Here is a 13,473-nt window from a genome sequence, read left to right as displayed (position 1 = left end):
GTTAGCCTCCTGAGTCCTGGTGGTTAGGTTTAGCCAACGAAGGCAGTCCAGTTAACAAAACAGTGTGTAGGATTTATTGGCAAAATAGCACTGAGTTTGTAGATTGCAACCAACTGAAAACCCTTGACTCAACCAAGTGCAAAAGGAGAAACTACAGCGGCTGCGAACAACATGAAAGGCCCCATGAAGAGCCAGTGTTTGATTTGTCCGTTGTGGGTTGCTGTAGCAGAAACATGTCAGTTCAACATGGCAGACTCCATGGAAGAGGACCTGTGACGTCTGTTGATATAAAAGGCTAATTCAAAGGTAACATCTTCTGTAAATGAAGGCCCCTAAATCTTACACACTTTTTTAAGGTGGGGATGGTTTTACACATCGGGACTGCCGACTGTCCACGATCTAGAGCTGTGAGTGCTTAGACATAACCATGAAAAAACATTCATCATGCTTTAGTTGCTACGGAATTTGTATTGCAAGACTTGAATGAACTATATCAACATTTTGCAACAGATATGTTTAACAGCATTTCTTGATTATGTTGATGAAAAATGTAGTTTAGGTGGCATATGTTAGCCTCCAAACACATTTACTGTTGAAGAATAGTAGTATTAACATTAACTTCTAGGAGACAGGGTTGATTTGTAGGGGACCAAAAATTTGTGAAATAGATTTTCCCTTTCTTTTGTTGTTATGTGCACATTGTAAATCACTGGTGGTGCAGAGATTAGGGCCTCCGATAAAGTGGTACCTGGAGGTGTTCAGTACTTATTGGTTCACCAAGACCACAGGAGGGGAGAACATGTCTCTTTGGAAAGCTTTTAATCATAGTGAAGAGCTAAAGAAGAGGAAGTCTGGATCTGGGTGTAACAGACGAGTTTCCAGTTGTTCCCGGAACTGAGAACAGCCTTTTGTAATACTGACTGAATAGACAGTACTGTATGTCCCTACTCCCACCTGAAGCTAGGGAGGAGGACAGTGGGTCTCAAGAAAGTGCAAAGTAACAAGACTGCTTTCTCCTGTGTGGTGGTTGTTGTGTACAAACTGGAGTGTGGCGCCTATATGATTTGGATCAGTTGCATTAAAAAATATCAGATATTCAGCATCAAAACACCAACAGGAAGGATAAGGAGGAGAGAGAGCAAATAACAGAAACACGATGAACATATTTGCATGCATGCATCCATGTGAGCTGCATGTTTGGGTGTGTTCGTGTGTTTGTTCAGACCCACCCTGCGCTGACAGCTCCAGCGGCGACTCAAACTCTACAGAATAAGGCCTCATCAGATTCTTCAGTTTCTGGAACAGCTGTTGGGCCAAGATAAGAAAGCAAACACCAATTAATCCTACTGCATTTGGATACACTCACAGCAGGGGAGCCTCCATCTTCAGACACAAAACGCATACACACAAACACACAACAAACATAGAAACACAGACAAGAGCGGCAATGAATCCAGCTCATTACTGCCAAAGTGACACATGCACTTTATTTCCTGAGCAGGTAACAAGGAGGACATGAAATGAGACGAGAGTTCAAGCTGCAGAGGTGTTCATTTTTCCTGCTTGTCTTCATTTGATTTGAACATTTGATAAACATGTAATCATTCATAAGCTAAAAATGTGAATCATTTGCAGGTTACATATTTTTTTATTATTTTTTTTTAACAGATTTTAACTCAGTATTATATGATTGTACAAAACAAGCTTTCTGAAGACATCTCCTGGGACTCTGATCAAATAATGGTTTAGTCTAAAAACTGCCCGTCCCAAGCTCCCAATCAAAAGATAAAAAAATTGATGGATTTATCAATAGTGACAATAATCATTAATTGCAGCCCTCATTACACCTGTAGATTGCTTAATTGGAGAGGTGCAGCCATTTTAAGGCTTTTCAGCTGTTTCTTGGTTCTTTGTGCACAAGAAAAACTTAATCTCCCTGATTTCTTGCTTGAATTTAGTCATCTCGAAACTCCCCCCGCCAGAGAAATCAAAGACCAAATGCACTTTTGTTTTTTACTTTATGATGTTAGAATGGAGGTGGCAAAGAAAAAGGCAGCTTTCACTCCTTGTCTTTGCAGTTCTTTGAAAAAGATAAAAGTAGATGGCTAGATGCCAGACTTGGAGGAGAGAATGGTTGGGGAGATGCAGGCAGTGTGGCTCGTCTGTAGAGCAGAGAGAGCTGGAGGCAAATAACAAATCTCAAATAATGTGCTGCAAGTTAGGTAGTTTCCTCTCTGTCCTGGGTGGCTTCTTACAAGCTCTCAGTGGCAGTTGTAGCTGAGACTGATGCAGATTTTGTGCTGAAATCTCTCAAATAAAACTGGGTCAGGCTGCCTTTCTGACCTGCTCACCTGCTCATCTCTATTCTAAACCTTTGTTGTCACTCCCCCAAATCAGCTTTTGTTGTGCATAACAAGCTTGACCCCTTTGATATTTGCTGAATGATTTTATTAATCATACATTAACCATTATGTTTTAACTTTTAAAATAGGGAGGGGGTGGTTTAATTGACCTCTTTGTTGAAGTCAACCCACCCTTCTGTGGCTGCAGGCTTGTGTGAGTATATATATAAGCTTAAATATACACTTAATCACATTATATCAGGTTGAACTTAACCTCAAGCACATATTCATTTGCAGTATATGAACATTCGTGATTGTGTGTAAAAAGTTACAGTGTGTGACTTGCTTTCAAATCTGCAGAAACTTTAGCCTAACATTTTTGAAATAACATCCTGTCTGTTACTGTTGTGTGTTTGCATGTGTTTTTTTTTAATGCTGTCTGGAGTGAAGCATTTGGCAACATTTAAACTTACTGTTTGAAAATGGATTGAGCAGGGATCGACGCTGATACCATTTAAACACTGGCAAACAGAGGCAGGCTGTGAGTAATGTGTTCTGTTGATCATGTACTGTTTATCTCTGGGTGGAGGTTATTAAAGCCACAAAGCCACAAGCAAAAATGAAGTTAAACAATTTGTGAAATGCACCATATGCCCAAAAGTATGTGTTCTGGGGTAGTTTTTAAATCCCTTAGCAGCAGAAAACAGCCACCAACCGATGACAGTCCGGTTTGAGTAGTAGATCCCATCAGATACCAAAACACTGGATAGCGGTATATATATATATATATATGTGTGTGTTTGTATATATGTCTGAACACCTTAGTTCTAGGTAAAACAATTCTATGGCTACAGCATACAATGACATTTTAGACAATGGTGGGCTTCCAACTTTGTGGCAGCAGTTTGGGGAAGGTTTTAAGATGATAGCGGCCCCTGTGCACAAAGTGACGTCCATAAAGAAATAGTTTTCTCAGTTTGGTGTGGAAGAGCTCATACTGGCCAGCAGAGAGCTCTGACCTCATCTTTGGTATGAGCTGTAACACCAACTGCGAGCTACGCCTTATCGCTCAGCATCATGGGACACCCTTGCTAATGCCCTTGTGGCTGAGTGTCAGCAAAATCCTTGCAGCCAAGTTCAAAAATCTTGTGGAAAGAGAGGAGGGTATGCTGTATGAAATGTTCAAGTGTAGTTGCCAATGGATAACAGGTTTATAGTTGCCCAGAATGACAAGCACTAACAAGAAAGAGGTACAAGCTTAATCTCAATACTTCTGTTTTCTGACAGAAGTTTTATACAAACTAGACAAGCTCCTCATGTGAAAATATCACTTTGGGATCTTGGGACTAAGCCAAACTGTTGGAAAAAAGAGAAAATACACCAATTTTGTTTTGGATTCAAGCTCTCTTGAAACAACTGTTCGTGTTTGTCTGTAGGGGTGGAGATATCACTGATGTGCAGTCTGTTCTGCAGACTGCCAGACTGTCCATCAACCCCGGAGAGATCCACTTTATATAACAAAGCACTTGACTTGGCAGACATGACTGGAACAGACAGGTCAGACAAACACTGCCAGCTATGGTGTGTGCATGTGTGTGTGTATGTGTCTGCCAGCTTGTTTGTGTCTGTGCTTTTGATTTTTTATTTTTTTATATGTGTATCTGGTTATGTGTCTTATTATTTGTTCATGTCAAGTAGAGAAAGGTGCAGCATTACCCAGCATGTGTGCTACTCAACTATGTCCAGTAACAGTACACAGGGCAAAATAATAGTCCCCCCAAGTGGAGGAAAAGAGGTGGAAACTGCCAGGAGGATAATATGGTGATTATTACAAGGGGAGATCGAAACAGACACAGTGACCGAGTGATATGAAAGCAGAGGGCAGAAATGGGGAAATGAACAGGAAGGAGAAATGGAGGCAGAGACTACATGGGGATGGAGCGAGCGAGAGGAAGTGGTCACTGTAATGATAAGAGACAGGGAACAAAAACTCAATACATCTTGGGTCTCCTAAGTTATTAAAGTTTATTATCAATTTTTAGGTTTGGACATGTAAATATACAGATACCTTGTTATGAGTACACTGGAATTATACTTTGTGTCACATTGGTCCCAACAGTGTATGAATTCATTTATAGTTCAGCATCAGATTTCACCGATCTATCCACAGTAATTGTGTTCACACTCTTTTATTCAATTTGTGATATAGAGCAACAAAGCTAAATGTTGCCTTGTGTCACTCCCTGTTTACAGTCCATTATTTCATGCACTGTGCTTTGCTAATGGGAGTTTCTTCAACTTTCTTGTTTCTTAACCAGGGGCTGGGAACGTGTAGGAGAAAACAGAAGCAGCCCAAGCTGACCAATCATGGTTCTTGCCATATCTATGTAGTATCACTGTAGACAGGCTACAGGGTAGCTATAGTGGATAAGTAGACACTGGAACAATACCAGTCAATGACACATGAATAAGCCATAAATAATTATATATTCTGTTAAATATTGTGTAAATGTGAAACAAAGACCTTGATGAACTGAACCAAAGTACCTTATATTGTGACTGCTTCAGTGACACCAAATGTGTTATGATTATATGGAAGTGGAAATGGTGAGTTAATGTCGTTTGCATTAGTGTGTGCATACCTTCTCTCCATTAGGGTTACCCAGGACATAGCATCCCATTATGTGGATGAGGTTGGGTTCGGGATTGATTTTACTCATGAAGCGACTAAGCCTCCTCCAGAATCTGAACAAAGACAAAGGCGACAGTTACACAGGATCTGATTTGTTTCCTTCTGAATAGAATAAATCTGAAACACACAAGGGCAAAATAAAATGATCCTGTCCTGTTTACATTCATCACAGCAATGAATCAGAAAGAAACAGCTCTAACGCACAACACCAAATGGAACTTTTAAAAAGATAAGTATCACACACTTGTCACTTTTTATTGGTTTACGGCTGCGATTTTGCACCGAAGCAACTGTTAGAGAAGTAGCAGAGTCTAGCAGAGCTGTGGAACAGAAGGTGAGCCTTGTGTTTATATCTCTGAAACAAGTAAACATCACCTATTCAAAGATGGTTCCCCTGGGAGAGATGCATCACTCAGAAAAGTAGTAGATTGTGTTCATAAATGACAAACAAATGTCGAGAAAGTATTGAGTCATCCCAGTCGAACCTCTTTGATTCAAATCAAGGCAGAGAGCATTCACAGACATTGTATTAATATTCTGAAAATAGAGTAAAGAGCATTTAGATGACAAATTAGATTCACTGAATGCCTAAAATGAAAATATGTCTGGGAAGGAGCCCGTTTGTTTTGCTCAAGGTTTTTAAGAGAGGCATTTTTATTTGATTGAGACCTTATTCTGTTTATTGGTGGAATAAAAGGCTCAATGAAAATGCAGCTAAGGTATTTTAATGATGCAATATTTTATAAAAAAAAAATTAATGTCCTGGAAAGCATTGTCACACGCTGACGCTTTATAAGGCACTGTCATAAACCAATATTCATCAGAGATTGGACCCAGTAGTCCGGTGTTAACTTACTGGCTCATGTCCTCCTCTTTTTCCACCTTAGCAAAGGTTGCCACTTTATTCTTCAGTAAATACAGGTGACCGGGCCCTCCCTAAGAAACACACACAGGAATAAAACACATTAGTACTATCACAACTGCTAATTGCCCTCTTCCTAATTAGGATCTTAAGAGCTTAAATCCCAAAGGAAAGTACTGAACGCAGTGTAGCTGGTTACTCCAATTCCGTATGGAGCGTATAAAACACATGACCCCATATATTCCAAATAAATCCTATAGTTTCATACTTTTATTTGTCTCATTCTTCACCTGACAAAAGATGAGCATCCTCCAGAACTTGCTTCCTCTCCTGTAAGCTGTGAGCTTCTTCTCTATTTCCTCTGTAAAGGTAGGGGAAAAAGGGTTGGATTGATGTGAACGACAGGGACCGAGAACGGAAAGAGAAAAGAATATGCAAAGAGACAAGTAACAATGTACTGAGACGGAGAAATGTGAACACAAAGGAACTCTCTGGAGGGTGAGTTCAAGTACAGGTGCAATAATAGAGAGCAGAGACACTAATGGAAGATGTAGTTTAATTTGAATGAAACAGTTTGTACTTCACAGCAAATAAAACAGGCCAGTGAATTAAACTGGAAACCTTGAAATCTAGTGCAAACTATAGTTTGACATCCTTTAAATAAGTGTATGTGAGCTTTATTTAATACAGCGTTCATTATTATCTTAGGAAACTGAAGGGACCATTTCCTGCAGGTTCTTCTGTTATGAACAACAAACAATCTTTTTCAGAATGCAGAAATAAATCTTAAAAACAGAAGTTTAAATGCATCTGTGGTTAGAAAGGGTTAAAAGGCAGATACTAACACAAACAGGAATATTCACTCACCCAAAATATCATCAAAAGTTGCATGTTCATGGTCCTAGGGAAAAATACATTTGTAAAAACAATCATTGTAACATTGTAAACTGATTAAATTTACATTGCAATCTGTATTATATGACAATTTTTTTAAAGAAACAACTTGTGATGTATCTCAACTCACATAGAGTATGGGGATGATGGAGGGGTCATCCCTGCGGATTATAGTGGGAACATACTCTGCCTTGGGGACCTTCGAAGAGATCAGCTAAAGGTGATGGAGGAATAAAAGAGGGAAAGGAAGGTGGAAGGGTGAGGGAAGGAAAGCGTGGAAGATGGGAGAAAATGGAGCAAAGTCAGGTAATGAGGAAGATAGTTTCGTAGAAATGAGAGGAAAGCTGAAAAGAGAAAACTCTATCACACTCTCATGCCTGCAGGGAATCTACAGTGATATGGTAGACAATAGTTTAGTTGTATTTAAGATGCCACACCTGCATATTAAGTAATCTGAGAATAAACTAATTTTCACAAATTCTGTTTACTCATGTTGTATGATGTCTGTTATTAACCTGTTTAAACAGGAAATTAGATAATATAAATTTGCATTTGATTAAATAATTAGCAAATTATTACAATACTGGCATCTTACCATGATTTTAGGAGGTACAAAATCATCTCCTTCACAGGCCTGCCTCTCCATCTCTCTCTCCTCCTCCCAGTCTAAGTTGTCATCAACGCCTCCTTCATCCAGGGTACCACAAGAGGCCTGTAGGTCTCCGCCTGGAATAGAATATAACACACCGGTGAGGAAAATGACTTGAGATAATAGGGTGTAGGCAGAAGTGTCGGGTTGGAGGCAAAGGTGACATAGAAAGAGAAAACTTGGGAGTGACGGACATGTCCAGGAATTGGAGAATGGTGAGTGCGGAGGAGGGGAAAAAAGATGGAATTGTTGATAATGGTGTAAGAAAATGACAGATGGAGCAGGAAAAAGAAGAGACAGCTGGCAGAGGCCGAACAAAGAATGACAGGTAGTGAGTGTTTCCGGAATCGACTAACAAGGAGAGCTATAAAAACTGGGATCAGAGAGCGGCTGTTCTCAGAAGGGAAATGTATTCATTTTACACACTAGATATTTTAACATATATAATATAACATATAACAAAACATATATAAATGTATCAAGCAGATTGTATTGCAATAACATCACTCAAAATACTCAAATACAATACAAGGGTCGTGTGTATTTTTGTACGGCCAATGCTATTCCACATGAGTTTGAAAGACTTAAAACAGGGGCACTAATTAGCATACGAGCTTGTCACTCAGTTAAACTCTACAGGGCTTCTGTATAACCTTGGATTATGGTACAGGACAGCTGTTGAACTATTTCTCACCTGGAGGGGGATTTCTTAATGTGGTGTCAAACTCATTTGTCCTACAGAGCCAACAGTGATTCTAGTAACCTACTTCAGCGTAAGGAGATTGTTGAGTCTCATTCCCGGGTTGTCAAATACTGATTCTTTGGCAACCCAAAGCGTTGGTATTTTATAACCTGGGAATGACACTCAGCTCTTTTTCTCTAGAATGACTGACCTCACCTTTAGTGGTTGTTAATGGTATTAGCCACTGCACACCTGAGTCATATTGAACCACCAAGAGTTATACAATGAAAACAATGTATCAGCTCTTAAAGCAGAACCATACTGGTATGTTATGGCTATTATCTGACGTTTTTTGTGTCAGAAAGCCTGTTATGACCTCTTGAGGTTGAACTGAGACTCTGGGGCAGTGTGGACTCAGGTTTCTCTTAGTTGTTTTGTTGCCTTAGTTTGCTTTTACTGCTTAATTGACTGAGATAATGAGAGGCAGTTGTTTGTTAGCTCTGAGCTGTCGATATACTTCTTTGATCTATGGCCAGGTGCTGTGATGCAGTTTCTTTTTCTTCACTTGATAATTATTTCATGTGCTTTTGTTGGCAGTTATAATCCCTGAGCAATTGTTATGTTGCTGGTATCATTGCTGTTCCTGAGCGTTAACGAACATGATTGGCATTTATTACTGCCAAAATGTCCGCTGTCCTGTACAAAACATATTCTCTTCTCTGATTCTTTGACTGGACTCATGTCTGTATTCACCGTCACAGTAAATCATTCATTTTGCTTATCACAGATATATCGAACAGAAAAGCCAATAAGGGTTTGAGGTAATTTTGAAGCGATGTCACTATTACTTAGTTTTTTAAACTTTCCAAGATCTATGTTGGTATCAGCCTCAAAGGCTAATAAAGACATCTAATAAAAAAAAAGGTAGGTACCCAGGGGGAAATAGCAGTTTGAAGAGGGGAATTGAAGTAGAAAAGTATGAAAAAGAGGAAAGAGACAAACAAGACTGACAATTAATGTCACTCCTCTGGAGAATAATACCTTTCCCTCAGGAAAAAGGAGGAATGAGGCATCAACCACACCATTAGACTGTCATCAACAGTTCATTTATCTTTCATCACACTCTGAAACACAGAAACACTGAAGATGGAGGTGGAGAAAAAACATAAAACCCACAGATACTTCAGACATCAACATAGACGAACGGCACATGCAAACAGTGTGTGTTGATTCACATATTCAAAGCCCTTTAGAAACACTTAGACACCATTCACATGCGTCCTCGCGTTTAACGTTTGTACCAGCTTCACGCACTCAGACTGAGACGCACACTCCATTTTGGAAGACATACTCACAGAAAGAGAGACCATCACAAAGTTGAAGAAAGACCCACAGTCATAGGGAGACAGATGGACAGGGTCAGAATCAACAGCAGAGACAGTCAGTTTGTACGTGCGATTGAGTGTTTTATATGCAAGTGTCCATGGATGAAAGGAGCTGTAAAACCGTGATGACAAAATGTCAGCTTACTTCAGGAGGGAGGTCTTCGGTATAGAATACTGTTATATCATGAGTCCTACTTGGCATGTGTCAGTGTGTACAGGTTGCAGGAAGTGGCGTTAACTTTAAACCCCTGATAAAAACCATCACGTAGTGGAGACAAGTACAATATTTACTTCTGACACAGAATGTTGTCGAATAGGTAGGACACCTCCCCAAATGAAAATACACAAATAATAAAGTACAAGTATGTACAAACCTACTACACTTTTGCAATTGGCAGTATTTGTCACCCCCTTCATTGTTCTCTACACTTTGTATCTTTGTTAGAACCCTGTTTTTTGATGATGCAGTTTGTGTTTGTTCCGCCGACATGATAATATGTTTTTAAATACCTATTTGTATTGTTTTATACATATTTTTTGACTGGTTGCCCTTCATTTAATGCTACGGATAATTTGGCCTTATTCTAGCTGTGCTGGAAGTTGGCTCATATATCAAGGTACTGATTACTGGACCTTTTTATGGCTAGCAAATACTAAGCACTGAGTGGCTTTCAACTCAATGTGAGCCACCTGTGTGAGCAAATTAATTAATGACAAAAGTACTGAGTGAGTAGGAAGCAACTTCGAGCTATAATCAATCTGCCAGCCGAGATGTGAGGGGACAAAGGGTCAGATGGTAATTTATGAAAAACAAAATATGTTAGCTATTTGTGCATATTATAAACACTTACACAGAGAACACTTAAACACTTATTGAGTAGGCTCTTTAAAAGGACATGTTTGTATCTGGTAGTTATGTTTAATTTCCAGTTTTGTGTGGAGACAAATGTCAGTTAATTGCATTGGGAAGTATTTTGACATTTAGAAGGCGATTTCTTACTGGTCCAGGTCATTCTTTTTTCTTTTTTTTCTATTTCTTTTTCTTCTCTCAGTTTAAGAGTGCATGCTAGGATTACAAACTGACAAAAAACCTACCGTTTGCTCACATTGACTAATAAAATTCCTCTTGGAGGCTTAAAACCTCTAATACTCTCACAATAATGTCCTTGTATGCTCTCAAAACTTGTTCTCATGAATCTGTCCCTGTATGCTCTTCATTCCCATACAAACTGTTATGTGCCAACTCAACACTCACACACATTTTGCCACACAAATACGTACATTAATGAACGTACAGCCCTTTTCTGTTTTTAATTGACCCATTTTTGGCTTCTCACTGCAGTTGTAAGAAACTGTTTGTGTCAGCATCTCCGTGTGCGTGTGTGTGTGTGTGTATGCCTGTATGTGCATAAGTCTGTGTTAACTCACTGTCTCTGGGTTCATGAGGAGAGTCAGTCTTGACAGGGGTGGGGTCACTCCAGGAACGGCTGAAACTCTTCGATCTACGCTCAGCGAATGCTAGTGCAGGCGGGGAGAGATAGTCACACACACACACACACACACACACACACACACACACACACTAACAAGCCCCAAACTGGCCGCTTCCTCTATACACTCACCACCGAGAACACACAAGTGCAAAGGCGGATGCAGCTACGGGTTCACAAATATAGTGTACATACAATGCCGTCGCTCCTCTGCACAAACAAACTGCCAAACAAACATAAAGTATTCTAACAATCATAACACTGTAAAGGATCCTGGAGTATCAGTATCATACGTGGATACGGATTTAAAAGGACTGTTCTTGTTTCAGAGATTTACTGAGCAACGACCCATTGATTAAATCAGCTCTGCTTTAAACAGTAATCACTGCGCTCTTAGAATATTTTTAGACTACTTGAAAGTGTTTGACACGGTTAATCAACAGTGTCCCTCAAGGCGCCATATGTTTTTGGCCTTTGTAGTTTCTAGGCTGATGGATCCTCACTTATGCTCCTTTTTGCTGCTCATACCAACTTGTTGTTATCAAGTACAAATGTAGGCCAAAACATTCATAAGGTCAGCATCTTTTATTTATGTGTTTTTCTTGTGATCAAAAAGACATTTTTAGTGATACATGCATTGCAAGGTTTCCTTTTAGAAATACATGTGTTTAATACTATCAAAAGGCTATTTCATGTTTCAAACATCACAAATACTGATTAGAACTGGAGCTTTCATTTTTATAGTCTAATGGGTCTCCCTCTGGCTTGATTGGGTCCGGTTTCATTTAATTTATTCTATTTGGCTTAATCAACATTAAGCCTTGCCACCAGTTTCTGTGACCATGAGGTAAATGTCCCCTACAGCTATGCCTGAGATCTGAGAAGAAATTGTCTGAAGAAGAAATTAGCTGCAGGAGAATTGGTTCCTCCTCACAGCAGGGGGAACTCTGAGGTGTGTTACAACTTTGACATTACTGTCAGCAGCAACAAGATTTTGGGTTTTAGTAAATGTCTAGAGTAAAAAAATCCACTAAGTCTCCGCAATGAAAAGTGTATTTGTTTTTCTATCAGTGTTTTATAGACTTGCAGTGACACTCACACAGACACACACCATTTAACAATCATCACTTTTTTCACACGATTTAGTGTCTTTGTCCTCAAACTTCACAACCAACCGAACAGCCCCCCCGCCCCCCAACAATCAAAGCAATGCAACAGGAAGAGGCCACCTCCACCTTACACACTCATACATACACACATGCACAGACTCCTATCTCTGGCATATCAAACACACACCGATGCACATATAATCCTCAAGGAAATGCAATAGAGCGTTACAAAATCCCAGTAAAGCAGCGGTTAGAGCCACACACATGCAAAAACACAGTGGAAAACAGAGAAAAAACCGGGATGATGGCGGGGTGAACAACATCACAGTCAATTTGAGCAAACATATCAACCACACACACATCTCTGACTCACTCTGTGCTTTAATCCTTCTGCTGCCCACCATCCGAAGATGCTTCCGGAAGTTCCTGTGGGTAGAGAAATCAAAGCAGAGGAGGGATAACAGCGGACAGAGGAAGAAGCAAAACGTAAAAAGAAGAGAAAGAAGAAAGAGGGAGGGGTGGGCGGGAAATAAAGCAAAGGCAAGACAAAAAGAGGAGACTTTAGTGTCAGGCTCCTATTTCTACTAAAAAATAGATAATTATACATAAATACACACATTTCCTTGTCAATGTGAATGGAACACACTTCCACAGAGGAACATGTGGGTGTAATGTTCCACATTGCCAGAGTACCTCTTTACATCCTTTACAGTGTAGATTATGAGACACAGGAGATTCATTCACGTAACAACAGCCAAAAGGGAAACCCTACTTTAGTATTTTGTAGGTTTTGATGCACATGCTCTTAGCAGAGCCACCACAGAGGCAATGATGGTGCATCAGAGGCAGTTCATTCTGTCAAACTTGATCCCTTGATCCTCCATCATCTAAAAAACCTATCAACAAAATTGAGACTCATTGTAACAGGTGCTTTTTGTTGTTCTGTGCTGCTGTCAGTTGCTCCAATGATTAACTTCAACCGTGGAAAACAACAGAAAGCAAAAGCAACAAGCTGCATGAAATCAATTCACTTTAATTCATCCATTATTATTATTATCCATTAAATCCTGTCTACATGCGGCTGATGGTGAGCCATTCCTGCATATCTCTTGCTAGCTTGGTAGTCCATGTGCTTCCTGGCCTACATTCCTCCTTTACATTAGTATGTGGTCTTGATTTTTATTAAATGAAGAATTACTTTTGATCACAATGCAAGAAATCATGGACTGCAGGCTTCATAATTTATAAACTAGCAAGTAATGCCAGCTGAGATAATTACTCCACTATTCTTTAATATCCACACTGTGGAGGTCAGACAGAAGCCAGTCGCTTTTGTTTTTTTTCTTTATTCTCAAAGCCTGTGTCGTA

The 13,473-nt window shown here is 39.7% G+C and overlaps 1 protein-coding gene across 1 annotated transcript in view; it reads right to left on the bottom strand.

Annotated features, from left to right (window-relative positions):
• nsmfa (NMDA receptor synaptonuclear signaling and neuronal migration factor a) overlaps positions 1–13,473 on the bottom strand; it is a 41,169-nt gene that overhangs the window by 3,711 nt on the left and 23,985 nt on the right. The window contains 9 exon segments of the mRNA XM_051412962.1: positions 1,230–1,305; positions 4,985–5,087; positions 5,891–5,970; positions 6,187–6,257; positions 6,764–6,797; positions 6,921–7,004; positions 7,386–7,516; positions 10,935–11,024; positions 12,479–12,531. Of these exon segments, the coding sequence (XP_051268922.1) occupies positions 1,230–1,305; positions 4,985–5,087; positions 5,891–5,970; positions 6,187–6,257; positions 6,764–6,797; positions 6,921–7,004; positions 7,386–7,516; positions 10,935–11,024; positions 12,479–12,531 (722 nt within the window).

The sequence above is a fragment of the Dicentrarchus labrax genome, unplaced genomic scaffold (genome assembly GCF_905237075.1).
Source record: "Dicentrarchus labrax unplaced genomic scaffold, dlabrax2021, whole genome shotgun sequence".
Lineage (NCBI taxonomy): Eukaryota > Metazoa > Chordata > Actinopteri > Moronidae > Dicentrarchus > Dicentrarchus labrax.
This window is presented reverse-complemented; position numbering and strand designations above follow the sequence as displayed.